At 35.5% G+C, this 27372-nt stretch overlaps 1 protein-coding gene and 1 non-coding gene across 2 annotated transcripts in view; both read right to left on the bottom strand.

The window, feature by feature from the left end:
* Positions 1 to 1412: 1412 nt before the first annotated feature.
* Positions 1413 to 27372, bottom strand: part of IPO7 (importin 7) — a 47382-nt gene continuing 21422 nt past the window's right edge. Inside the window, exons 6-25 of the mRNA XM_047878221.1 lie at positions 27280 to 27369; positions 24139 to 24233; positions 23671 to 23755; positions 21133 to 21267; positions 20368 to 20467; positions 18826 to 18902; positions 18555 to 18671; positions 16232 to 16321; positions 15653 to 15818; positions 15340 to 15500; positions 13650 to 13778; positions 10942 to 11008; positions 10737 to 10862; positions 10211 to 10308; positions 8408 to 8503; positions 7521 to 7741; positions 7226 to 7431; positions 5861 to 6067; positions 4429 to 4545; positions 1413 to 3557 (exon numbers count right to left, since the gene is read on the bottom strand). Of these exons, the coding sequence (XP_047734177.1) occupies positions 3460 to 3557; positions 4429 to 4545; positions 5861 to 6067; positions 7226 to 7431; positions 7521 to 7741; positions 8408 to 8503; positions 10211 to 10308; positions 10737 to 10862; positions 10942 to 11008; positions 13650 to 13778; positions 15340 to 15500; positions 15653 to 15818; positions 16232 to 16321; positions 18555 to 18671; positions 18826 to 18902; positions 20368 to 20467; positions 21133 to 21267; positions 23671 to 23755; positions 24139 to 24233; positions 27280 to 27369 (2481 nt within the window). The 3' untranslated portion in view covers positions 1413 to 3459. The remainder of the gene's footprint in view (positions 3558 to 4428; positions 4546 to 5860; positions 6068 to 7225; positions 7432 to 7520; positions 7742 to 8407; positions 8504 to 10210; positions 10309 to 10736; positions 10863 to 10941; positions 11009 to 13649; positions 13779 to 15339; positions 15501 to 15652; positions 15819 to 16231; positions 16322 to 18554; positions 18672 to 18825; positions 18903 to 20367; positions 20468 to 21132; positions 21268 to 23670; positions 23756 to 24138; positions 24234 to 27279; positions 27370 to 27372) is intronic.
* Positions 15900 to 16083, bottom strand: LOC125147285 (small nucleolar RNA SNORA23). The gene has a single exon (XR_007145113.1). It is a non-coding gene; the product is annotated as a small nucleolar RNA SNORA23 (small nucleolar RNA).

The raw sequence follows: 27372 nt of genomic DNA, 5'->3' as shown, positions 1-27372 counted from the left end.
ATCTATACACGAAAGCACAATCTATGATCACCTATGCTTTAAAAAAACCGAGAAAGGGAGGATTACTTCACAAAGAAGTTACTTAAAAGATACTTTCCCCTGGGGCGCCTGGGTGGCGCAGTCGGTTAAGTGTCTGACTTCAGCCAGGTCACGATCTCGCGGTCCATGAGTTCGAGCCCCGCGTCAGGCTCTGGGCTGATGGCTCAGAGCCTGGAGCCGGTTTCCGATTCTGTGTCTCCCTCTCTCTGCCCCTCCCCCGTTCATGCTCTGTCTCTCTCTGTCCCAAAAATAAATAAATGTTGAAAAAAAAAAGATACTTTCCCCTTACATACTGATAAAATCCCGATTTCTAGCTGGGTATCTAGTTTCCCTTTGTAAGAACCACATGCACCAAAGTGCAATTCCAAGAGTGGCCAACCTCATCAAGGGTAAAATCTAGAATTTAGGCATGCTAATAAAGATTCACAGATAATCTTCACCAGAACTTAAAAGTATATAGAACAAAACTGACATTTTTATAATGGATAGGTTTTAATGTAATTTTAGGTCATTCATCTTACAAACATTTATGGAATGCCTACTATGCTTAAGGCATTGTGTTAGATCTTCCCAAAGATGTGGTTTAGTCCTATTAATACAGTTCTTAATGACCTTTTCTTCATGCTTGCTTCAGGGCCTACATCTGGGGCTGAATAAAGGCATATAGTCATAGGGTTGTGGTTTGGCCATCCCTGCTCTACACTCTGGTCTTTTCCAGAGGTGAGCACAGCAATCACTATCTTGATAAGGTGTGTAGCTTAGTAATCACCATTTATACCTGGAGAGAAACAGATTAACTTTTTTTAACAATGATAAATGAATATATTTTTAAAAAATAGATGGTTTAAGTTTACCAAAAAGTGAAGTTTCTATGCTTTCGCTGAAAGCCGTTAAACAAAACAAAAATTGAAACCTAAACCAAATCATAATTAACTTCTAGAAATTAAAAAGTTTAAGTTATAGGTTAGCGAACTGTGGAAAAGGCTGTATATTGAATAAATACTATCTACATGCAACCAATTACAAGTTTGTAAATACTCTTGAAGTTATCCAAAGTTCTACAACCTTGTCCAGAAGCACTGACAAATACCAACGTGCATAATCTGTAAAAAAAAACACAACAACTATAATTTGATGTTAAATTTAAGGAAATACTGTGAATAACTGAGATATATATATTTGATACATTAGAAACTAACACTGGAGTACTAGTTAATATTCACATAATTTAATTTTAAGGTCTTTACTTTCAATTAAAATCTGTAAATGGAGATTAGATTGTATGACAGAGGAGACAATAAAAATTCTCAAAGACATAACAATACGTTTTCTTGGAATAAAAGCTCAGCAAATGAGAATTTTCATACTGTGCATGGGAATAACTAAAACCTTTATTAGATATGGTTTTCCAATAACAATGTGAAAATTGGAATTATCAATTCAAAGAGCATTGAAGTCTGAAATTTAAAAAAGACTAGATATTAAGGGATAAAAGGTAAAGGAAGACGAAAATGTTTAATACTATTCAATATATCCCCTCTGTACACAATGTTGCATATATACAACTACTCCATTTTCATTTTATTGATTTTTATATAATAGTGAAATCCCCTTAAGCAACCTAGGGTATACAGATGGTGTCCAACTTGGGGGAAAAAAGTAGAAACACACTTGATTAACAGTTTTCACCCACACATTTTAGACAGACAATTTTTTTTCTTTTTTTGCCAAGATTTTCATAGTAAATTCATAAATATAGGAAATACTTTCACTCCTTCAGTGTTAAAATAGAAAACCACACAGTGCCAACAGTAGTGGCTTAATTATTGGCATACAAGAAAAGCACAACACCAATGGGTTTTCTTCATTACGCATTTTAAATATCAATATGTGCATTTGTTTCATTTTTACAATTATAAATTTCCTAGTCTGTTATAGACAACAGCATTTAATAGTTTTGAATCCATTGAGATGTTGCTTTCAATTTGAAATATTGTGTGTATACATGTATATAAAAAAATAACCCAATGTATGACTCATCTGACAGATGTTCAAGATCAATAAAGGCTTATTTTTGAACATGCAGTTAGGAGAGAGGGAAGCAAGCCAACCTCTCCATTGTCTTTGTTGCTGGCTTGTTTTTGCAGTGGTATCAATAGTGGTTTTTGGAGGGAACCGTGTGCCTTCAGCCTATCTATCTAAGATCAGATACCACAATCAACAAGAGGGGTAGGAGAGATAAGGAGAAGGGGATATGGGCAGGTATTAAATGTTAAATTTTAGAAGTGTGCATTTTGCACTGTTTCCAGGTACAGGATAAAAACAGGCCAATAAGGAAAAAGTTTTATAATTAGGAAAAAACTGCAATCAAATCAAGACATAATAGCCGAATTAAGTTCTTTTAATAGATTGCATATATAGATGTTTAACCATACTCTTTTATCAACTCTTTAAGAGTAGAACTTTATATCCAATTTACATGCTTCAAATATCACCTTTCTTATTTGATACAGTAAGGTCTTGTATCCAAGTATCCACTTGTACACTGAGAGCTTTAAGAAAAAACAGGACACAGAGGGAGTTGCCATTTTTTAGCAGCAATGAAATATCACTAACCCCTTTTAACATACCGAATTCAAGTCACTATCAGAGGTGAGTGCACCACAAAGTCACCAGGTACAAAATTGCTAGTTCATTTTTAAATTAATAACTTGAAATTACCCCTGCCCCCCACCCCATTACATCCCTTCTTTTTATAAACAGCAAACATTTTGCTATTTTATACATAGGCTAGCAGGCTTGTTTCAATATGAAAGTGCTAATTCATTTACAGATTTGTTTTAATCAGTTATGTAGTGCTACAATAAATGTTCAATAATCTACATAGGAACAATCTTTGATGAATGAAAATGATGAAGATTGAATAAGGCTATCGATTACCTTATCTTATTTACATATAAAGAATAGATACCCAATGGTGAGGAAGAGACAGAAATCGGACAAATACTCATAGGTATAAAAATTACATCTACCTTTGAGCTTATACTGTAAATGAGACATTTTAAATAGTCCTGTAGCCCATGCCTATTTTTTCCTCAGAAAAAGAAAAGCTGCCTTCATGACATCCCCTCGTTTCAGATTTCCACAGTGTCACTTGAACTTTCAGTCAGAATCTTACTTTCTTCAAAAAATAAAGAAAATACAGCCCCCAAATTACCTCCCTCCCCCTCCCCCCTGCTGAAATCCCTCTGGTTTCTTTTTCAGTGCCAAGTTGCATGATCAGGTCCCACCTCCTGGGTTTTTTTGTCCATCTATTGATCAATTAGTTTAGAGTAGATAACATGAACCAGTTCTGGAACCGCTACTAGGAGGAACACAAGCTCTTCACTACAATCACACAGCAGGAAACAAAGTGATAATTCAATTCATCCCTGGTGCCGGGCCTCCAAAATTGAAAGAACTTGGCACAACTGGAGCACTGAATTTGTATCCTCCATGCTTCTCAATCATTTTGGATTCTAAAAAAACAAGTACGTGGAAGTTTAATAGAGTATCTGATCTTCTTACTACTTTGAAGAAGAGAAGAAACTGACAGACATTAACAAAAGCTTATTAACCCACTAGTATTAGCTAGGAAGTTCCAAAGTTGTCCTCTTCCCCCTTCTCTTACATAGAAATAAAAGAGGGGTACATTATATGGAGAAGATAAACTCTGCTGTTGTATGCTATAGACATTAGCCAACTTTCACTTTCTGATGTTAAAAAAAATTTTTTAATAAACCTTTTTGAGTCAAATACTAAATCAGGATTTAGTCTTCAAAGGGAGTAACAGCCAATGAATCTAGTGTTGGCAAATCCAAATATAAAATACCTTAATAAGAAGCTATGCTTTCTCTATAAGGAGGATACTTCTTTTTATATTAAACTAGTTTGGCTAATGGTATTAAAACCTACAGAAAATTGTTAGGCTATATATTATCTAAAATGTCCTTTTCTAAAATGCATACTGAAATGTTTAAAGATGCTAAGATGTGATGATGTCTGGGATTTCCTTTAATATATTTCTAAGAAAATGCATAGTTTTCATAACCTAAAAATTTGTTTACACTATTAATAGAACTTTCTACTATCAAGCCATCACCGTAAGCTTGAGCAACTTTATCAAAGCTATTGTATACTGAAAGTAGTCTCCAATTACACTTAAAATCAGTGCACTATGGGTAAAAACAGAATTCATTTCTTCATTCCTTCACATTTCCTTCCTTCAGAATTCCTATCACCTGCAACAATTGTAGCTTTTATATAATTTTATATCATTTAATATAAAGATTTTAGAGCTCTATCAAGTCATTAATTGCATTAAAGAGGGGTTGTGGTCAATTGACATACCATGGGCTGCTCTTCTTTGATCAGCCAGAGTTGCTATATCCTGTAACTGTTTTCTTTGCTCTTCATTAAGACCATGAGTCAAAGCCTGATACCACACAGGATTACGATTTTGTATAGCTATCAAAAAGAAAACAAGGGGAAAAAGGGAAATTATGAGAGGCCTGGTAGTTCCTTTCTATTCTGTTCCTTCTACTTCACCTCCAATACCGACATTCTGATCTACTTTATATTTTCCCAATAATAAGTGAAGTTACTTTATTTGTGATAGGGAGGAAAAATTCTGGTTTGGCTTATGCCTCAAAAAAATCTAATCATTCTCATAATTTATATCTCTAAGCAAATAAAGAATCAGAACTGAAACCAGGTCTTATATAATTAAGTAATAGAGTAGGGAAACTTTACAAGTACCTCAACCATTTAAAAGATTCAGAGTTAGGGGTGCCTGGGGGCTCAGTCGGCTGAGTGTCTGACTTCGGCTCAGGTCATGATCTCACAGTTCGTGGGTTTGAGCACCACATTGGGCTCTGTGCTATCAGCTCAGAGCTTGGCGCCTGCTTCAGATTCTGTGTCTGCTTCTCTCTCTGCTCTTCCCCTACTCATGCTCTGTCTCTCTCAAAAATAAATGAACATTAAAAAATAATAATAATAAAATAAAAGATTCAGAGTTAAAAGCAACTTGAAAATGATCAACTTGAAAAGCTATTGTGTTTCTGTAACCTTGTATCAAAAATGCTTTGTCATGGGATTGGAAGAGTAATGCCTTGGTTATCAGAAAATTTATTCTACATCAAAGTTCTCATAATATATAGAACTGACAGTCAACATAGTCGTTAACTGTGGAGAAAAGGGTGTTTCAAATATAGTGCCAATTTGAATTTCTTAAGTTGGATGGAACACTGATGTTATATTTTGTTGAAGTCCAAGTAAAAGATGGTAAAGCCACATACAATGTGCTACAGGAAAAAAGAAAAGGGATTCTAAGACCACTAATGTTAAAAATGGTCAAATTCTCCAAAGTTCATTATGGTTTTGGCCAGGAAAAAAAAAGATACACAAATACACAAACACACAACAAACAGATGTAAGAGTGGATACCTCTGGAAAATGCTGAAAGGCTAGGAATCAGAAGTGGGAAAGAGAAACTGTCATTGTATAAACTTTGAACTACACCATTTTCTTATAATGTGCATGTTTCAGCGTGACAATCTAAATAAAAGTAAAATAATAAAATGAGGCAATCAATACTCTGAAACTCTATGGTAACAGTAGAAGTAACTTTGTATACTTTAGCTACCAATCCCTAAATCATATTCTAGTTTGGGTTTGATATACCTAAATCCCTTCTTTAAGTGACAGACACAAACAAGAACAGATGGATTCAGGAAAATGGATCATATAGACCTAGCTGAGTTACATATAAAAGCTGACTTACTTTGAAATATAGCTTTAAATATCTGATACTCATCAACAGGGTTATCTTCATCATCAATGATTGTGGAATAGCCTTCCAGAGCAGTCTCCTCAGCATCATCCTCTTCCCAGTCTTCATCATCTCCATCCTCCCCTGCTTGCTTAGCCAAAATCTCCAAATATTCTTGCCCATCTTCATCAATATCATCTTCATCACTCCCCAGTTCCTCTACCACAGAGTCATAAATAGGTGCGTTTGTTAACAGTATTCTGTTACTCAACAAAGTGACAGTGACCACAGTCAATAAATTACAAATCACAATTGAATAAATTCAAGTTTCAGGAAGTAGCGTTTAAATACTCAGCAACAGGGGCACTTGGTTAGGTGTCCAACTCTTGATTTTGGCTCATGATCTCATGGTTTGTGAGACCAAGCCCTGTGTCAGGCTCTGTGCTGACAGTGCAGAACCTGCTTGAGATTCTCTCTGCCCTTTCCCTGCTCACATGCACACTCTCTCAAAATAATGAAACAAATTATATATATATGTATATATATAAAATCAGCAATAGAATAAAAAAATTTTTCAAAATTTTTATTTATTTATTTTTAATGTTATTTATTTTTGAAACAGAGAGAGACAGAGCATGAATGGGGGAGGGCCAGAGAGAGGGAGACACAGAATCCGAAGCAGGCTCTAGGCTCTGAGCTGTCAGCACAGAGCCCGAGGTGGGGCTCAAACTCACGGACTGTGAGATCATGACCTGAGCTGAACTCGGATGCTTAACCGAATGAGCCACCCAGGCGCCCCTAGAATAAAAAATTTCTCATAGAAATCCCAAGAAACCCAACCACAATTCTTAATACTAGAGGTCTGAAAAAGGATTACATAATATGAGATTCAGCACTTATTTTTCTCTGGAACTTATGGTATATACCAAACCAAATACCAATAAAAAAATTACAGTTTATGTTATATCCATAGAGTAGCTTTTGGGAGTTTTTCTTTTTTTTAAACCATTACCCAACTTTCTATCAATTTATACTCTTATAGTCTAGTGTTCTACAGATGAAATGTATTAGCCAACATCTAATTGACTTAATTTTATAGCGTAGGTATACTTAGGTGTTAGCGCTAACAGACGATAGATGTTTGCCCACACTAAAAACCATAAATGCCTAGAACTGCTTTACATATTGGAGATCTATCCAAAGTTCCTGCGTTCATACACCTTACTCTATTTGGAAGATAAGGCAGTCTTTCTATGAATGAATGAACATGAAAGCATTTGGTTATGATCCATATTTCTTTAGGAGACAGGCTAAAAAACAAGTCCAATGATATTTTGAAGTCGGTAAGTCTGGCTTCCTCCACCACAAATTCCTTACCGGTTTCATCATCATCTTCAGCTTCGTCATCATCATCACTGTCATTTTCGTGTTCTGCATGGCAAGCATATGCTCTTTTTAATCCATTAAATAAAAGGATAAAAGCTGGCAAAATCTGTCCAGAAACCTGATTTAAAACTTGTGGTATTTGTTCCATATCAATAAGAGCACACAGGCCCAGAACACACATCTTTCTGTCATGAAGCCTAAAAAATAAACAAAATATTTTCTTTTTTTTAATAAGCAGAGTTTCTCACCAAGTTAAATAAACAAAGATCCAATGTATGTCACTTACCCCAAGAAACAATCAACATCATTAAGCCACTGTGTAATAAAATGATTTGTAACTGGTTCAACATTATTAGGGAAACGAAGATTTTCTAAGGTGTTCAGAAGGAGATGTGGATTATAATACAAAGCTGCAATGGCAACTTGCAGGCACATTGTCCGAAGTTCACTTGTCTTCACCTCTCTTGTCAGTCTCTCTAAAGCTGCTTCCACAAATAAGGGAATGCACTATAAAGAGCAAAATATTCCAAAACTGTTAATAGTAATCTAACCATCCTACCCATATTAACTTGTTGCCTCAACCAACTTCTTTTTATCCCCATTGGATGACCCAATAGTTTATATTGTTGAAGGATTCACTGAGAAATCTAACTTTAGAGAAGACAAATCTTCACTGAGCCTCACCACAATAGCCAGGTGGATTCACAATATTCTTACTAATAACCTTATTGTAGTAATCACTCCACAATATATGTGTATCAATTCATCATATTACATACACACCTTAAACTTATATAACATTATGTTTGAATTATATCAATAGAGCTGGAAAAAAAACTCCTACTGAAACTGACCATGGAAATTTAACAACTAAATCTTTCTTACTGCGAAGTAATAATGTGGCAAACAATACTCCACAGCATACTATTAAAAAAAAAATCTCACTCTGCATGATAACAAGTAGCCATAAAACTTGTCATATTTTCAGACATACTAAACATATGATCATTATATATTAACTTTAAGCCAACAATTAAAAAAATGTTATCTACAGTGTCATAATAAATAATAACATACAAAATATACAAAAAATACCCCAAAAGAAAAAAACTGGAGGGAAAGATTATCTCTCTGAAGCCTCAGATAGGAAACATTAATCATTGCCTCACTGACCTGGTCAATGCCACGCCCTTTGCACTGTAGAATGATGACCTCTAACAATTTTGCTGCATGACACTCTGCATCTTCTCCTGCAACTCCTGTAAGAACCTGATCAATACAGAATATAAAACTGCAATGAGGCATCATGAAACCTTTAAATCAAGGAATTTCTCTGTCCCCTGTCTAGTCTCTGGAGTTTTTCTTAAGATATTCTAATTCATATATATGATTGCAATATTTATTACACAGACTATAATCTAAAATAACAGTGAGGATTTGGGAATTACTGGTTGGTCTTATTTCAGCACTCTTACCTCCTGGTCTAATCAAATCACTTCCCCTATAGTGTCATTCTGGATTATTGCATGTTGAAAACTACTATCTTCTCATACAACCCTGGTAGCTAAAGCACCATACCTTTCTTAAGGATATCTGGCTCTTATGTAAAGTGAAAATAAAAAAAGAAAGAAAGAAATAATAAATTTTAAAGAAGCTAACATTGCTAGGAAAGCCTTTTCTCTACATAAATCTCACAAAATAAAAAATAGTGTCATTGAAGTGAGAGAGAAGAAAAGGCAGCCTGTTGATGGCAAATGCTGTTCCCAGACAAGAAATTTTTGGACTTGTGCTAGTTAGAGTTAGAGGACTCGAAGTGTTAAGGATAACTTCTGGAAAAGGCAAATAAATGGTATGGATATCAATATTCCCAGAGTAGTAACATAAACTGTGTAACTGGCAATAAATAATAATATACCAGATAATGATTTTGTGATGAAATGTTCAAAAAGAAAAGGATCAACGAGACACGCCCATCTAAAAAATGCCATAGAACAAAATCATTTTTTTAAATGCTTGGTATTAAACACCCTGCTGCCTCTCAACACCGATAGAACTGCAAATGCTACTCAATTATATTGACTGATAATGAAGGACCCCAATTCAAAGATTTTATTCCCTACCTTCTGTTTAAGAAAAACATTATATAAAACTAACTAACTGGGGTGCCTGGGTGGCTCAGTCCATTAAATGTCCAACTTCTGATTTTGGCTCAGGCCGTGATCTCACCGTTTGTGGGTTCAAGCCCTGAATCGGGTTCTGTGCTTGGGATTCTCTCTCTCTCTCTCTCTGCTCCTCCCCAACTCATGCTCTCTCTCTCTCAAAAATCAATAAACATAAAAAAAAAGTTACATTCACCATACACTTACTTGTGATTTTCCAAGAAATGGCACGGTACTATTTGACTTTCATTTTAAATAAATCCTTGACTTTTGCTTTGGATTCTGTGTCTCTCTCTCTCTCTGCCCTTCCCCTGCCCACACTGTCTCTCTCTCTCACTCAAAAATAAACAAATATTAAAAAAAAAAATCCTTGGCTTTTACAATCTTGCTATTTACTAAATAACTTCCGTATAGTCTCCATAAACCTGTAACCTCCAAGAATTTTCTGTATAATAAACACTTCTAACTATTCCTGATCCTTTCAAGTATCTCTCAAATCAGTTGATTCTTTCCTTCTTTTGAACCAAAGCCTAGCAAAGAACCAGGCTAAGGTAAGTAAGTTCCAGGCACTCTAAAATTCAAAAAAATTTGTAACTCCAATTAAATGTCAGGGCAGACAGAAGACAAACATTTGTCAAAGCCATTACTGTGGCATCTAGAACCCAGTCTTTTTTAGTTTATAGCTTTTAAAGCCCTTATTCTGTCAGACCCATATATTTGCCGTAATGTATCATGTACCTTCATTCTTCACAATTGCATACTTTTTGTAGTACCAGCCTGATGAAATATATCCTTACATTTACTAAAAAGGACCTACCTTTTTACACATACTATATATCATTTCAAGATACTTGGTATCTGACAGAAGTGTGTCTGTATCAACTGTTACATAATTATGAAGCAGAGGCATCATATCTGTATTAATAAAAAGCATAAAAACATTAAAAATGAATTAAACCAAAAAATTAATAAAATTTAAATATCTTTACTAATATAAATGCTTTGTTTCTGAAAAAATCTCCTTAGAAAAAGAAAGCAAATATGAGACTGTCTGGTCCCTTATAGTTAGTCTGTATTATACAAAGATGATTATTATACAAAAAAGACTAATAGGGGGCAGGAAGGTGAGAATATGTGTTAAAGAAAACAAACCTAAATGGATAACTAAATCAAATATAAAATGGGTATCAATGTTATTGTCCTTGAGCATTAACTTCTAGTGATAACATCTAAACAATGGAGCACTTATAATACTCAAAAGCATATGTTTAAGTTATATACTAAAAATGAATCAAATTGGGGGAAATCCTCAGTATTTCTACTGAGTTACTGACTTGACTTACCTGTAAAGTAATCAAACCCATCTTGCTGAAAAACCTCAAATACCAAAGGTAGTAGCTGCCACATTTGTGGAGATACTTGTTGACAAGTCAAACTATGTGCTAAAGAGAAGATCTCCTCATAGAATTCTAAAAGAGAGTATGGAGTCATTAGGACAATGCTTGCTGATGTAAAAAAGCAGCAAATTTTAAACACAGAGGTATATACCTAAGACGTGCTGTTGTAAAACAGTTCCAATGACCTGTAAGCAGATGCCCTCAAGCTGCTGGGTTATCTGAAAGAGGAGAATACAAATTGTATGTAACTGTCCCACACCACTGAATAAATTATTAAATAACATAAATGTAATTCACTGCTTACTGAAATATATAGTATTTTAAGAAATCATTTTAAATCTTTGCTTTGAAGTGACTCATAAAATTGTGGGTCAATAAGGAATTTAAATTTAGGGGCGCCTGGGTGGCGCAGTCGGTTAAGCGTCTGACTTCAGCCAGGTCACCATCTCGAGGTCCGGGAGTTCGAGCCCCGCGTCAGGCTCTGAGCTGATGGCTCGGAGCCTGGAGCCTGTTTCCGATTCTGTGTCTCCCTCTCTCTCTGCCCCTCCCCCGTTCGTGCTCTGTCTCTCTCTGTCCCCAAAATAAATAAAAACGTTGAAAAGAAAAAAAAAAAAAAAAAAAAAAAAAGAAAGGAATTTAAATTTAATGAAATACCATTATGATGAAACAAACAAGAGCAATAATGTGTAGTTTACCTAAAAAAGAAAACATAATATCCTAGGAAAATGTAAATAGTTATGAAAATAAAGGAGCCACATCATTTTGCAAATAGATTACAGACCTTTTTGTGTTTATATATAGATTATCGCAGTCCAGACATCACTGTCAGTGGCTTACAGCAAAATTATTTGAAAGAAGGCATTATTTCTACCACTCCAATGCTTAAGTCACCTCTATTTATGTAATTACAGTAGATATAGTGAACCATGCCCCAAGCCATTTAAGAAAGACTGAAAATACAAATTGCTCTTTAATTGTCATTATGGTCTTCAATCAGATCCCAAATCCCTGGAAGGCATCAGAATGTTTAAAAAGTGGGGAGACGAGACAATAAAATTTACTAATTGGGTATAGAACCAGGACATCCATTTCAAATACATATACTTACAACATTTTCAACTCTTCAAATATATAGTGAAAACTGATTTGTTAACCATAAGGCAGCTACAGAATTCCTCATGGATTCTACCTATTTCCAATTATAATATAGAATATAAATAGCTTACAAAAAATTTCATATTGCAAAAGGCAATTCACAGATAACCTGAAAACATGATTTATGCATATAAATATCTGCACTGGAATTCTAAACACCAAATTCAGGACACTGGTTATTTCCAAGGGAAAGAAGTAGGGAAATAAGATTGCGAAGTGGTACCCCAAGGGCCTCGATTACATCTATCTGAAATTGCTTTTCTTATTAGAAATAAAGTTTAGGGGCGCCTGGGTGGCGCAGTCGGTTAAGCATCCGACTTCAGCCAGGTCACGATCTCGCGATCCGTGAGTTCGAGCCCCGCATCAGGCTCTGGGCTGATGGCTCAGAGCCTGGAGCCTGTTTCCGATTCTGTGTCTCCCTCTCTCTCTGCCCCTTCCCCGTTCATGCTCTGTCCCAAAAATAAATAAACGTTGAAAAAAAAAAAAAAAAAAAAAAGAAATAAAGTTTAAAGGATATCCTACGAAATTTTAAAATCTAAGGGGCGCCTGGGTGGCGCAGTCGGTTAAGCGTCCGACTTCAGCCAGGTCACGATCTCACGGTCCGTGAGTTCGAGCCCCGCGTCAGGCTCTGGGCTGATGGCTCGGAGCCTGGAGCCTGTTTCCGATTCTGTGTCTCCCTCTCTCTCTGACCCTCCCCCGTTCATGCTCTGTCTCTCTCTGTCCCAAAAATAAAAAAATAAAAGCGTTGAAAAAAAAAAAAAATTAAAAAAAAAAAAAAAAATTTTAAAATCTAATATACTTAGGTGGTGGTTAAAGGGTATTATTGGTTTTGTTTTTCTCTGTTCTTTATCCTTTATGTTTTAAATTATTTCATTTTTATTTTTTTTTAATGTTTATTTAATTTGAGGGGCATGCCTGGGTGGCTCAGTCAGTTAAATATTCGACTCTTGATTTCGGTTCAGGTCATGATCTCACAGTTCATGGGTTTGATGCCCACATTGGGCTCTGCACTGACAGTGCGGAGCCTTTTTGGGATCTTCTCTCTACCTCCCCCACTTGCTCTCTCAAAAATAAATAAATAAACTTTTTTTTTTTTTTTTTCCAACGTTTTTTACTTATTTTTGGGACAGAGAGAGACAGAGCATGAACGGGGGAGGGGCAGAGAGAGAGGGAGACACAGAATCGGAAACAGGCTCCAGGCTCTGAGCCATCAGCCCAGAGCCCGACGCGGGGCTCGAACTCCCGGACCACGAGATCGTGACCTGGCTGAAGTCGGACGCTTAACCGACTGCGCCACCCAGGCGCCCCATAAACTTTAAAAATATATGAAGTTTATTTAATTTGAGAGAGTACGCATGTGAGCTGGGCAGGGACAAAGAGTCAAGAGTCAGGAGTTGGGATGCTTAACTGACTGAGCCACTCAGGTGCCCCAAATTATTTCATTAGAAAAAAATTCATGATTACAATTCTCTTTCCAAAAGACAACTGTATAAGAAGAAAACTTGAAAGATGATGGTAATGGTAGCACAACAATGTGTGCTTAAAACCACTGAACTATTTACTTAAAAACGGCTAAGATGGTAAATTTTATGTTATGTGTAGTATATCATAATTAAGAAACAAAAGCAGTAGTACAGTTGAAGAATGGCTCTAAATTCCCTAAAACCTGAATCAAAACCTTGTAACACTGGATCATTTTCTTACCTCTTTATGATCTTCAACTACACTAAGAAGTGTGTCAATGGTATTCAGGATTCCCATAGCAGTAACTGCTTTGTCATCACTTCCTTCTTCATCTGGCCCAGTCTGGATTACCTGATTAAATGTCATTGCCTAGGTTCAAAAGAATATAACTTAGGCTTACCATTAAAGCAGTATAAACACATTTTGGTCTAAAACTTCATTTTTAAAATGTTCTCACTGGGACAGAAAAACCAATCAATATCACCAAACTGGTTAATAGTAATTAAGAGCCTGGCTCTACAATCAAACAAATGGCTCTGCCATTGAGTAGGTGATCTTAAAGTTACTTGACCCGTTAGTCCTAACATCTGAGAAATTTATGATAGAGAACTGTGAGGATTAAAAGAGGCAAGGCATAGAAAGTGCTTAATATTATGAGTATTTTTATTAATTTTACTGGCTAACATTCAACAATGCCCAGATACAGGTATATTAATCAAGGTTTTTTGTTATAAAATTCAATCATTTTCAAAGAAACTTCTGAGAAGTAAAGGGTGGAGTCATAGCTAATAATGCACAAGGTGCCTAGGGGACACAGTCTGTTGAATGTCTGACTTTTCTTTTTATTAATGTTTATTTACTTTTGGAAGAGAGAGAGAGAGAGAGACAGAGAGAGAGAGCACGCGCGCACCATGCACATGTGCGTGGGAGGGGCAGAGAGAGAGGGAGATAGAATCCCAAGCAGGCTCCATGTTGTCAGCACAGAGCCTGACCCGGGGCTTGAACCCACGAACCATGAAATTATGACCTGAGCTGAAATCAAGAGTTGGACACCTAATCAACTGAGCCACCCAGGCACCCCGAGTGTCTGACTCTTGATTTCTTTTTGGCTGAGGTCATGAGTCCAGGGTCGTGGGAATAAGTCCACCCTCAACGTGTAGCCTGCTTGGCATTGTCTCTCTCCCTCTGCCCCTCTCTCCCCCACTCACACTCTCAATCTCCAAAATATTTTTAAAAGGGGGGAGGGGTGTGCCTGGGTGGTTCAGTTAGTTGAGTGTCCAACTCTTGGTTTTGGCTCAGGTCATGATCTCACAGCTCTGCGGGTTCAAGCTCCATGGTATTCAAGTACTGCACTGCCAGTGCAGAGCCTGCTGGAGATTCTCTCTCTCCCTCTCTCTAACTCATGCTATCTCTCTCTCAAAATAAATAGACTTGGAAAAAAAAAAAGAAAAACACCCCCCCCCCCCCAGGGTGTTGTGGAGGTGTACACTTGAAGGGTGAATCCCAGATCCACCGTTCTAGCTTTGGCAAGTTACTTAACCTTTTCATAGTTCACACTTTCTCTCAGTTAGGAATATTCCTGGGGCATCTGGGTGGATCAGTTGGTTAAGAACAGATTCTTGATCTCAGCTCAGGTCATGATCTCATGGTTCATGGGTTCGAGCCCCACGTCAGGTTCTGCACTGACACCGCAGAGCCTGCTTGGGATCCTCTCTCCTTCTCTCTCTGTCCCTACCCTGCTTGCAGTCTCTTTCTCACAATAAACTTAAAAAAAAAAAAAAAAAAAAAGGAATATTCTTCACATAGGACTGTGAAAGTACTAAATGAGCCTAAATATATGTCAGAGGCTTAGAACACTACCTGATACACAGTACACTCTGAAAATATTTGTTGTAAGTAATGAATAAGTGATTGGTTCAAAAAAACATACCAAATGCTGTGTCATTTCTACTGCAATAGGAGTAACTTCTTCACTATACTCGCAGATCATTTTCTGAATTACATTGGTAAGATCATCATTTTCTGTTTCTCTTATAATATGAAGAAGAGCCTGCATTACAGGTCTGATGAATGGCGTGATATATTCTTTAGCTGTGAGAAAAAAAATTGGAAACAAAACTCCTTAAAACCTTATATATATCAAAGAATAAACATAGACACCTTCACAAGGTATCAAGTTCCTAAGATGCCTTGTACAATTATGTATAAAAACACGGTACTATTTTTGAGATAAAATCCTTTACCCTTTTCTTGATTGCTGATCAACACTTGAAGTGCAATGGCAGCTTCCACTTTCACAGGCATTTCCCTATCATCTATCAGACATCTTCGAGTCAGCTCTAAGGCCGTTTGCAGATTCTGGTCACTTTTGAACTTCACTTCACAAAAGTAGTGAAGGACCCAGCAAGCCTTTTTAAAAAAATGCAATGAGTTACTATAGATATCCTATATTAAATTGCCACAAGCTACAGTACCTCTATTCCCAAAGTTTTTTGTGTGGGAATCTGGAGGCTGGCCAGTGGTAGAGATGTCCAAAGAGACAACACTAGACCAGTACTATGATCCCAACTTACTCTTTGGCTGCATGATGTTTGTGTGGATAGCAAGATCTGAATGCAAAACACAGGCAGACACTGCTATCAGACACAGATGAAAACTATGCACACATTATATCAGCCATTTAAATACTTACATGAAACAGAAGTCTAACATGAAATATGGCTTTTAAGGTGAGCATTAAAAAGTTTCCACATAAAAGTCCACATAAGCAGTTATTCATTACAAGACAAAAATGTATAAATTAATACAGCTTTAACACATACCCTCGCTCTCATATAGCCTAGTTCACTGCTGAAGAGAGGGAATACGTGATTCTGCAACATGTATTCCATCTGATCTTTGTAGATCTTTTTCTGTCAATATAAACAACAATTATTTTTGAAAGAATTCCAAATGTAATCATCTTAAATACCAAATAAATACACTAATGTTAAAAATCACTACTGATGTCAAACCATACATTTATTCTGATTCCTTGTACCTCAGTATCAATATAATTTTCTCATTCTCAAACGTAACCATCAAAAAACACAGAATACCTTTTCTTTCATCTTTTTACCTCATTTACTTAGAAAACAATTACACCAAATCTTAACAGTAATTATGTTTGAAGGATGGAAGTGTGGTTACTTTTATTCCTTACCTTATAATAACTATCACAATGAAAAAAACCTCTCTGGAAAAGTTCTAAAGGAACTTAACATACACTGAGAAAAGACCTTGCTTTCAAGGTAATCTGGATATCTAAAAAGACTCTCATTAGTCTTAAAGTAGGGTCTTTTCTAAGTGGTAACAAGCTTTTAAGAGTTCCTGGAATTGCATATTACATCAACATTAAAAACTAATAAACACTTCAAGAACTGAAGACTAAGACATGGGAACTAAATGCAATGTGGGATCCTGGACTGGTCATGGACCAGAAAAAAGGACATTAGAGGGAATTCTTGCAAAACATGAAAGGGGTCTGTAAGATTAGTGAATAGTATCCCAGCAACATTAATTTCCTGGTTGTGAGAATTGTGGATGGCTGTCTAAGATGGTAGGTAACATTAGGGGAAGAGTAATGAGAACTATTTTTGCAATTTTTCAGTGAGTCTAAAATTACCTAAAAATAAAAAGACAGAAAAATCTGAACTTGCCAAGATCACTCACTCAAGATTCCCAGCCTTCCATACAACAAATAACCATTGTCTTTAATTTATAAACTAACAGAAGGATGGATAGACAGATATAGAAAAGCTGAAAAATACACAAAATATACCTACAAATGGTGACATGGAACAAGGTTCCTAGGAGTTGGATGATTCTGTGACTAAATATTTACTTGAACTTTGTTATCATTTATTAGCTTTTAACCAAAAACAAATTTCAAATTTATGAAGCCAGACACAATGTGTACAATTAAGCTGAGGTTCTTAAACATAAATCTAACCCAGGGTCATTATTTACTAGAAAATTTATGTCACAAAAAGCATGATGTTCCTAAGTTGCAAATGGATACATTCATGTTTATAAATTTCCTTAAAAGATAAATTTTTCAAAGAGAAAACCCCACTATTTTACAATTACCTTGCAATATGAAAATAACTCCTACAAAAAGAAGTATCTTTAGCATAAGCAGCAAAAGAAAATATTAACTGGACATAATTTCAAAATCATATTAAAACTTGTACTTCAAAGGGCATCAAGTAAAGTGATAACCCACAAAATGGCAGAAATACCTGCAAATCATTATAAAAACCATCTAGTATTTAGAATATACAAAGAACTCTTAATAATTCAACAATGAAAAGACAATCCAGTTAAAAGTAGGTGAAGAATTTGAAAATATCTCCAAAGAAGATAAACAATGGCCAATAAGTACATCAAAAAAGATTCTCAATGTTGTTAGTCATCAGGGAAATGGAAATCAAAACCACAATGAAATATCATTTGACACCAACTAGGATGGCTATAATAAAAAAGATTGCTAAGAATCAGTGAGGACATAGAAACTGGAACCCTCATACATGGCTGATAAAAATATAAAATGATACACCACTTCAGAAAACAGTCTGGCACTTTCTCAAAATATGACAGCAATTTGAATCCTAGGTATGTATTACCCAAGAGAAGTAAAAATATTACATGCACACAAAAACGTGTATATAAATGATCACAGCTTCAAATGGAAACAATACAAATGTCCATCCATTGATGAATGGATAAATACAATGTGGTATATCAATACAATGGAACATTATTTGGCAACAAAAAGGAATGAAGTACTGACACGGGCCACAATATGAACTTTGAAAATATTGTGCTAACTGAAAAAGCCCTACTCCTAATTGAGCACATTCCCTTTACATGAAATGTCCAAAATAGGTAAACCTGTACAGAAGACAAAAAGTAGATTAGGGGTAGCCTAGGGCTGAAAGCTCTGGAAAAAAATGGAATGTGACTGCTAACACTTTTGGGGATGATGGTTATACAACTCTGTGAATAAAACCCACTGAATTATACACTCTAATGGGTGGACATTATGGTATGTGAATTGTATCTCAATAAAACTGTTACTAAATCACTTGCACACAAAAGAAATACCTTCAGAAGTATTTCAGCTAAAGATCCAATCATATGCAGGGCTCCATCTTTTTTTCGAGGATCAGCATTCGGTTCTGTAAGAATCTGATAGCAAAATCCCATTGTCTTTTGCAGTACCTAGATTAAAAAAGAAAAGTAATACTTAAGTGATTTCCAAACAATCCTTAACAAAAACAAAAAGACAAAATGACTTACATGGCTAACATTAAAAGCTGAGCATACACCTGAACAAATTTTAAATATTAAAGCAAAAGTTACCTAAACAACCTACCTCTTTCCTCTTGCTACAAGCTGTGAACAAAAGTGTTTGGGCAGCGGTAGTAGGAGAAATGAAGTCTTCAAACACATCTAAAGAATAAATTTAAAATTAATACGAAACCCAGTAATTTCAATTTCTTCAACAAACATTTTCACAAAATTTACAAATGATGCTCTGTAAAAAACAGACCTTAAAAGGTGTCAGATGGGTATTCTGATAAGTTTATTCTAAATGCTAACTTTTAAGTCCCTTGAAGTTTGCTACAACAGTACCTTTGCAGAAATAAGCACTGCCTTTCAAATCGCTCTCATTTTGTATCTCCTTTATCTCCAAGATGAGGGTGGGAACTATGGCCCTGGACCAAATCCAGGCCATCAACTGTCTTTCTACTGCCCATAAGAATTGTTTTTCACATTCTTAAATGGTTGAAAATCAATAAAAATAAGATTCTGTGATACAAGTAAATAAAAAAGTTGTCTAAATCTACATGCAAGGTATGAAAATGAACCCAGATTCCTACATAATTTTGCAACATCTTAATTTCATGTCTTTTCTGTACAAATTAAAATGTTAATCCATCAATTTCTCCTAGTGATTATTTTCTTTAATACAAAACACTACAAATGTGAGAATTTCCACAATATGGTCACAAAAGAATAATCTGCAAATACAAAAGATTTTGGTAGGAAGAAGAACTAATACTCAACATGAGCCAAATTACAATTCCTTAGTTCCATGCAGAGACTCCATGTGATACAGCTTCCAATATGCATCTTCTCAATTCCCACACATATGATGACTGACATGAGATCCAAAAGTATAGTTTAGGCACTTAGTATTAAGGTGTAATCTTGAATTTGCAACAATTCTGGCATATGCCAGAAACACATCCACAAACTGTAACTCAGTAACACTACTATATTTGTGTCTGTTAAAAATGCAGATCATTGGGGTGCCTGGGTGGCTCAAGTGGTTAGTTGTCTGACTTTGCTTCAGGTCATGATCTCAGTTCTTACAGTTTGTGAATTTGAGCCCGGCGTCGGGCTCTGTGCTGACAGTGCAGAGCCTGGAGCCTGCTTTGGATTCTGTCTCCCTCTCTCTCTGTCCCTTCCCTGCTCATGCTGTCTCTTTCCTATCTCTCAAAAATGAACAAACATAAAAAAAAGGGGGGGGGGGGCGCCTGGGTGGCTCAGTTGGTTGGGTGGCCAACTTCAGCTCAGGTCATGATCTCATGGTTCATGGGTTCAAGCCCTGCTTCAGGCTCTGTGCTGACAGCTCGGAGCCTGGAGCCTGCTTCAGAAGCTGTGACTTCCCCTCTCTCTCTGTCCCCTTCCCAGCTCATACTCTGTCTCTCATAAAATAAAGGTTAAAATCAATCAATCAATCAATCAATCAATCAAGACAATCATGCCATAACTAATGAAAAGACCCCAAAAAGTGGGGGTCTATAAAGATTTTTCAGTACCATACCAAAGATGAGGCCTTAAAACTCCCCTAGGTTTATTATACAAACTTAGTTACTGACATTTTATTTCAAAGAAAGTGAAAATTTACCAAACTTCATGCGTATATATTCATAAGGATCTTCTTGCCAAAGTTCCTCATCAGCATCTGTATAGCACATCAAGGGAAAAATAACATCTTGGATAATGCCCTGCGATTTAAAAGTTAAGAAAAGTAACCTTAAGTCAGTCTTCAAATTTAAACCCCGAATTTTGTTTAAGTGCTAAAGCAAAACCAACCCTATAATATGTATTTTAAGCTTAATATCAAACTTTAGTAATGATTCTCAGATCAACTATTACCCTTTGTGAAACAAGTAATTATAAAATAAGACTTATGTGTATATAGGTAGCAATTAATATTCTGAGAAAAATACAATATGACATTTTAGTCCATCAAATCCTGTAGTTGTAATAAAGCAAATACATTACTCACAGAAATAGTATATAAGCTAATTATCCCCAAAACTAATCTGGTGAAGCAGTCCTTTGCTTACTCCAAATTATATAATCAAAATGTTATAATCTTAAGCCAACCAAAAGCATTTAAAGGCAAGTTAAAAAAAAAAAAAAAGAATTTAAAGGCAAGCTTTAAGATAATAGTTTTAAATTAAAATTAAAAAAAATTCTGAATATTAAAAAAGTACCTTTTAAAAGTTTATGTCAAGGTATGATCTCATTCCTACTATACTCTCAAAACAATTAAAAGAACTAGACTAACATAAGTCAACAAAATATGCATTTTTCAACATTTATGATAATTAATGTTATTTCCATTATATTTTCCAGAAAAACATTTCAGATAGAAAATTTTTACTTGTATATGAGGCTTCAGATTCTTCCAGGTGAGGGCATGTGAAACTCCTTGATTAATATAATTTAATGTCTGCTGTAAAACTCGAGGAGCCATATATTGCTTCTCCTTGTACTGATATAATACCTTTAATAAAACCTTTGAAAAAAATTTTTGAGCAAAAACCAAAAGTTAAATAGAAATTTTAACCACTTCTAAGCCAGCCAAAACACCTGACACACATATCTTAATACCCAAATCATCATTATAAAATAACCATATTTTAAAAAGAATTTTTAAAATTATGTATTAGAGAACCATATTTAATCCCAAGGTATTCCTATAAACAAACTGAAATAATACTATTTCAAAGGACTAGTTTCCAATTAAGTATAGTAAGAGAAAATCATAGGTTACTTACTGAACACATCACAATCTTTTGTGACAGCCCAATATTATTAGTTACCTCCCTGAAAAACCTTGCCCAAACCATGTCTGCCATGAGTTCTAATTCTAATTGGTATTGTCAAGATTTGGCCCACAGACCTCTCACAGGTCTATGAGGTCAAAACTATTTTCATAACAATGCTAAGACTTCATTTGCCCTTTTTACTGTGTGACATCTACATCGATGGTACAAAAGCAATGGTGGCAAAACTTCTGGTGCCTAACACGAATAAAGCAGTGGCAGGCACCAAAGTGTACAAGCAGCTGTCATACTCTTTATAGCCATATTAAATGCAGAACAACCTCTCCTTAAGAACACTCTTAATGAATAAGAAATATAAATATTATTAAATGAGGAGTATATGTGTAGCACTTTTGCTACATACCAAAGTACAGGGGTTGGAAGAAAACATGAAATAAGTAATAGCTTTTCCCATCAAACACCACCATATACTTGAAAGAAAACCTGACAAATTGTGGTTATTTAGACTTGTGTTATCTTTCCTCAAAAATGAACAAAAAGTGCCTTCTCCCTTCAAGGAAAATAACCAAAAATACATTCCTGGTGCTAAAATCTAAGCTTTCAAACAAAAATTAGAATTCTCAAAATCTTATACCTAAACACTTAGATCTACTTAATCAGCTTTCCAATATTTAAAGATATTTCTAATAACATCAGTGGTGACATTAGTTAATGTGATTTTTTATTTTTCTTTAATGTTTATTTATTTTGAGAGAAACCGTGTCAGTGGGGGAGGGGGAGAGAGAATCCCAAGCAGGCTCTGAGCTGTCAGTGCAGAGCCTGACAAGGGGCTCGATCTCAGGAACCGTGAGATCGTGACCTGAGCGAAAATCAAGAGTCAGACGCCTAAGCAACTGGGCCATCCAGGAGTCCCTGTAATTGCTTTTTAATATGAATAATGCAATGTATTAACATTTGGAAAATCTTCATTAACTCAATTTTCCAAATGACTATATGTTACAAAATCATGTATGGATAAAAGATCCATTTAAAGTGCAATATAGGGGTGGGAGGGAGAGGAGGGTGGGTGATTGGTATTGAAGAGGGCATCTTTTGGGATGAGCACTCGGTGTTGTATGGAAACCAATTTGACAATAAATTTCATATATTAAAAAATAAAGTGCAATATAGATCAACAGGTGTTAATGTAACAGAATATAAAATATTTGTTCTGACAAACATTATACTGCAATTAACCTTTAAGAAACTACCACTTGGGACACCTGGATGGCTCAGTCTATAGAACATGTAACTCTTGATCTTGGACTCGTGAGTTCAAGCCCCAGGTTGGGTGTAGAGTTTACTTAAAAAGAGAGAGAGAGAGAGAGAGAGAGAGAGAGAGAGAGAGAAACTACCACTATCAAATTTTGATGTGGTTATCAAAGAATTTCCACAACTATGTGAAAGTCTATTAAAACATTCTTTCCAGGGTACCTGGGTGGCTCAGTTGGTTAAACTCTGACTCTGACTTCAGCTCAGGTCATGATCTCACGGTTTTTAAGTTCAAGCCCTGCACTGACAGTGCTGAGCCTGTTTAGGATTCATTCTCTCTCTCTCTCCCCTGCTCATACTCTCTCTCAAAAATAAATACATAAACTTAAAAAAAAAAAAGCCTTTCCTTTTCCAGCTTATCTCTGAGTCCATGCCACAGTTATTTATGTCCACCAAAACAAAAGACTGATTACATAGGTAGATGAGTATATAGCTGTCTTTTCTTAAGCCAGACATTAAAAATATTAGTAAAAATGTTTAACAATGCCATTTCTTTTTGCTAAAAACTTTTCACTTGAGGAACAGTTATTAAAAAAAAAAAAACATGTATTGTGTGTTAATATATAAGAAGTTTATTATTTTTAAATGAATTAACTCTTAAATTTTAATTTCTAATATGATAAATACCACTAGGTATAACTCACATAAATAGAAGTTTGTTGAGGTTCTCAAAAAGTTAAAGAGAATAGTAAACACCTAAGACCAAAAATGACAACTGCTACAGAGTTCATGCAGTTTTGGATACCAATGAACTATGAAAAGCAAGACAGAAATTAACCCAATAATGCCATGTTTCAACTTAGAAAAATTCTTAGACTTACCTGCTGGACACCAACTGCAAATGCCTTCAGAAATACTTCAGCAAATTCATTATACTCCTTGGAAACATTGCCAGGGCTTCCATATCTAAAAAAACATTATTAAAACACCCAGTTTCTTTCTTTCTTTTTTTTTTTTTTAAATGTTTGAGAGGGAGGGAGAGAGAGCATGTGCGCATGCAGGAGTAGGCGGAAAAAGGGAGAGAATCCCAAGCAGGCTCCCTGCTGTCAGCATGGAGCCCAAAGCAGGGCTTGATCCCACCAACTGTGAGCGGTGAGATAGAGATCCCATCAACTGTGAGCAGGGCTTGATCCCACCAACTGAGCTGAAATCAAGAGTCAGATGCTAAACTGACTGAGCCACCCAGGTGCCCCCACACTGTTTCTCTATATTGCTTTATATATCAACACTTATAAAACCAAGTGCTTGAAAAAATAAACTTAAATCATCATATACTGAGAGAAACTTACCTTTCAAAAAGCCTTGCTAAGATATGTAAAGCCCACTTCTTACATTTCCACCATGGTAACTCAGGTCTATCATCTTCTTCAACTTGAAGTGTTTCCTTTAAAGAGATATTTATTTAAAAATAAATAACGAGATAGATTTTTTTTTAAATAAGTTTTTTTGTTTTTTTTTTTTTTAGTTTATTTTGAGAGAATGAGAGAGCGGCAGAGAGAGAAATGGAGAGAGAGAATCCCAAGCAGGTTGCATGATGTCAGAACGGGCCTGGGGTGGGGCTCTAACTCACAAACCATAACATCATGACTTGAGCTGAAATCAAGAGTCGGACGCTTAACTGACTGAGCCACCCATGTGCCCCTCAATTTTCAGTTTTCTTAAGTCAAATTTGGGTAAAGTTCTCTAAAAGGTAACATGAAATGTTTCTAAAGTAAGAACAGTGTTACTCATGGTTATTCAGTTGTAAATAGTCTAGAGATTGGAGGTAGTCTTAGAGACTATTTACGCAAGAAAAATGAAAATTTGTGATTATAAGATTTCTGTAAACGCATTCATAGCAGCTTCATTTGTACTACTAAAATCCTGAAACCACCCAGATGTCCCTCAACTTGTGAATGAATGCGTAATTGTAGTATATCCACACAACAAAATATTACTTGGTAATAAAAAAGAACAAACTACTACAACACAACATGAATACATAAGAAACAAACTATTACCACACAACATGAATACATACCATAAATACATTATGCAAAAGAAGGTAAATACAAATAATTACTTTTATTAAGTTCTAGTACAGGCAAAACTAATCTATGGTGCCATAAATAAGAATGGTAATGGTAGGAATGACTAAAGCTAACTACCAGCAAATATTTTAGGTGATTACATGGATACATATAACTGCTAACTCACTGGGATATTTATTTATAGTATGTGCATATTTATAAATTATACCCAAAAAGTACAGAGTATATAAATGAAAATTTTAAAATTATATTTTGTGGGGCTCCTGGGTGGCTCAGTGGGTTGAGCAACTGACTCTTGGATTTCAGCTTAGGTCTTGATCCCAGGGTTGTGGGATCAAGCGCCATGTCGGGCTCCAAGCTCAGTGTAGAGCCTGCTTAAGATTCATTCTCTTTTTCTCTCCCCCTCTCATGCTTTCTAAAATCCAAATGAAAAATTAAATAAAAAGTAAAAATTATAGGGGTGCCTGGGTGGCTCAAGGGGTTAAGCATCTAACTCATTTAGGGTCAGATTATGATCTCATGGTCTGTGGGACTGAGCCCTGCTTCAGGCTCTGCACTGATAGCGTGAAGCCTGCTTGGGATTCTCTCTCTCTCCCTCAATCTATCTGCCCATGCTCTCTCTCTCTCAAAATAAATAAACAAAATTATATGTTGTACCTATTAAATGTGTAGTTTCCTGCAGAGTGGGAGAAATGTCTTATTTATTTCTTCTACATGGTTTTTTTTTCTTTAAGATAAAAATTTAAGCGATAAACCACAGAACACGAGGTTGGTCTCACTTATGCCACTAATAAAATTATTTTGGATATATTACATAACCCTTCTAGGTCTCTATTTAAAATAAATCCAGAGGGGCGCCTGGGTGGCTCAGTCGGTTAAGTGTGCTACTTCGGCTCAGGTCATGATCTCACAGTTGAGTTCAAGCCCCGCATCGGGCTCAGTGCTGACAGCTCAGAGCCTGGAGTCTGCTTCGGATTCTGTGTCTCCCTCTCTCTCTCTCTCTCTCTCTCTGCCCCTCTTCCGTTCATGCGTGCGCTCTCTCTCTCTCTCTCAAAAATAAACATTAAAAAAATTTTTTTTTAATAAATTCAGAGGGATTTTTTGAGGATTAAATAAGGTATGTAAGAACACTAAAAACATTTTATGTATTTGGGACTTATGAATTCCCCTACCTCTCTAGAGAACTAGATTATAAAGAAATATAGCTGTTATTTTTAAAATTGTGATTAAATTAAAAACACAGCTGGACAATTCTTTCTGTACTAAAAATCACTGAATCGTATACTTTGAAAAGGTGAATTTTACGGCCTGTGGGCTTTATCTCTATAAAGTTGTTATTTAAAAAAACAAGTAATGTAAAAAAAAAAAAAAAAAAAAAAAAAAAAAAAAAAAAAAAATAAAAAAACAAGTAATGTAACTAACTACAAAGTTTTACTAATTTGCCAAATTCTTCCCCTGGTTCATAAGTGTCTGATAAATTAATAGGTTAAAATCTAACAATGAGTGTCTTTTAAAATTATACATAGTTAATATATAACATTGTATTAACTTAACATGTATAACACAATGATTTGATATATGCATATATTGTGAAATGATTACCATCGTAAATTTAAGAAGGTAGTCAAAAAATATAAACTGTCAATTATAAGATAAAGAAGTTCTAGATATGTAATGTTCCGCATACTGACTATAGTTAACAATACTGTACTGTATACTTGAAGGTTGCTAAGAGAGTAGATCTTTATTTATTTTTTTTTTTTTAATTTTTTTTTTTTCAACGTTTATTTATTTTTGGGACAGAGAGAGACAGAGCATGAACGGGGGAGGGGCAGAGAGAGAGGGAGACACAGAATCGGAAACAGGCTCCAGGCTCCGAGCCATCAGCCCAGAGCCCGACGCGGGACTCGAACTCACGGACCGCGAGATCGTGACCTGGCTGAAGTCGGACGCTTAACCGACTGCGCCACCCAGGCGCCCCGAGAGTAGATCTTTAAAATTCTTATCATAAGAATTTTGTAACTATGTGAGGTGATGAAGAGCGTGCAACTCTTGATCTTAAAGTCGTGAGTCTGACCCCCACCTCTGGGTGTAGAGTTTAGTTAAATAAAATAAAACCTAAATAAGATTTTTAATATTAATAAATAAAAACTGAAAAGAAACAGAAGAATAAAGATAAAGAGATATATATACGTATCTAAATAATTATATATGAAATAACCCTTTATAATTTTTTACTTAGTATATGCACATATGTAAACAAAGTGGTCTCTCCATCTAGAATAATTTGTATTATGAATTATATAAACTCTTAAAAAATTTACAGGAAAGATCAGTTAAAATTTTCAAAAGATACTTAAGTATTTTAGTAATGTTAAGAACACAAGGAGACTTACTTACATTAGGTACATCTCTGTTCACAACAGTCTTTAAAATTTCTATCCATTCTGTCAGGTTCTGTTGGTTTATCAGTTCCAGTGGTAGTGTATACTG

This window comes from Prionailurus viverrinus, chromosome D1 (genome assembly GCF_022837055.1).
Source record: "Prionailurus viverrinus isolate Anna chromosome D1, UM_Priviv_1.0, whole genome shotgun sequence".
NCBI classification, from domain to species: Eukaryota; Metazoa; Chordata; class Mammalia; order Carnivora; family Felidae; genus Prionailurus; species Prionailurus viverrinus.
Note: the sequence above shows the minus strand (reverse complement) of the source record. Positions and strands in the feature narration are given on the sequence as shown.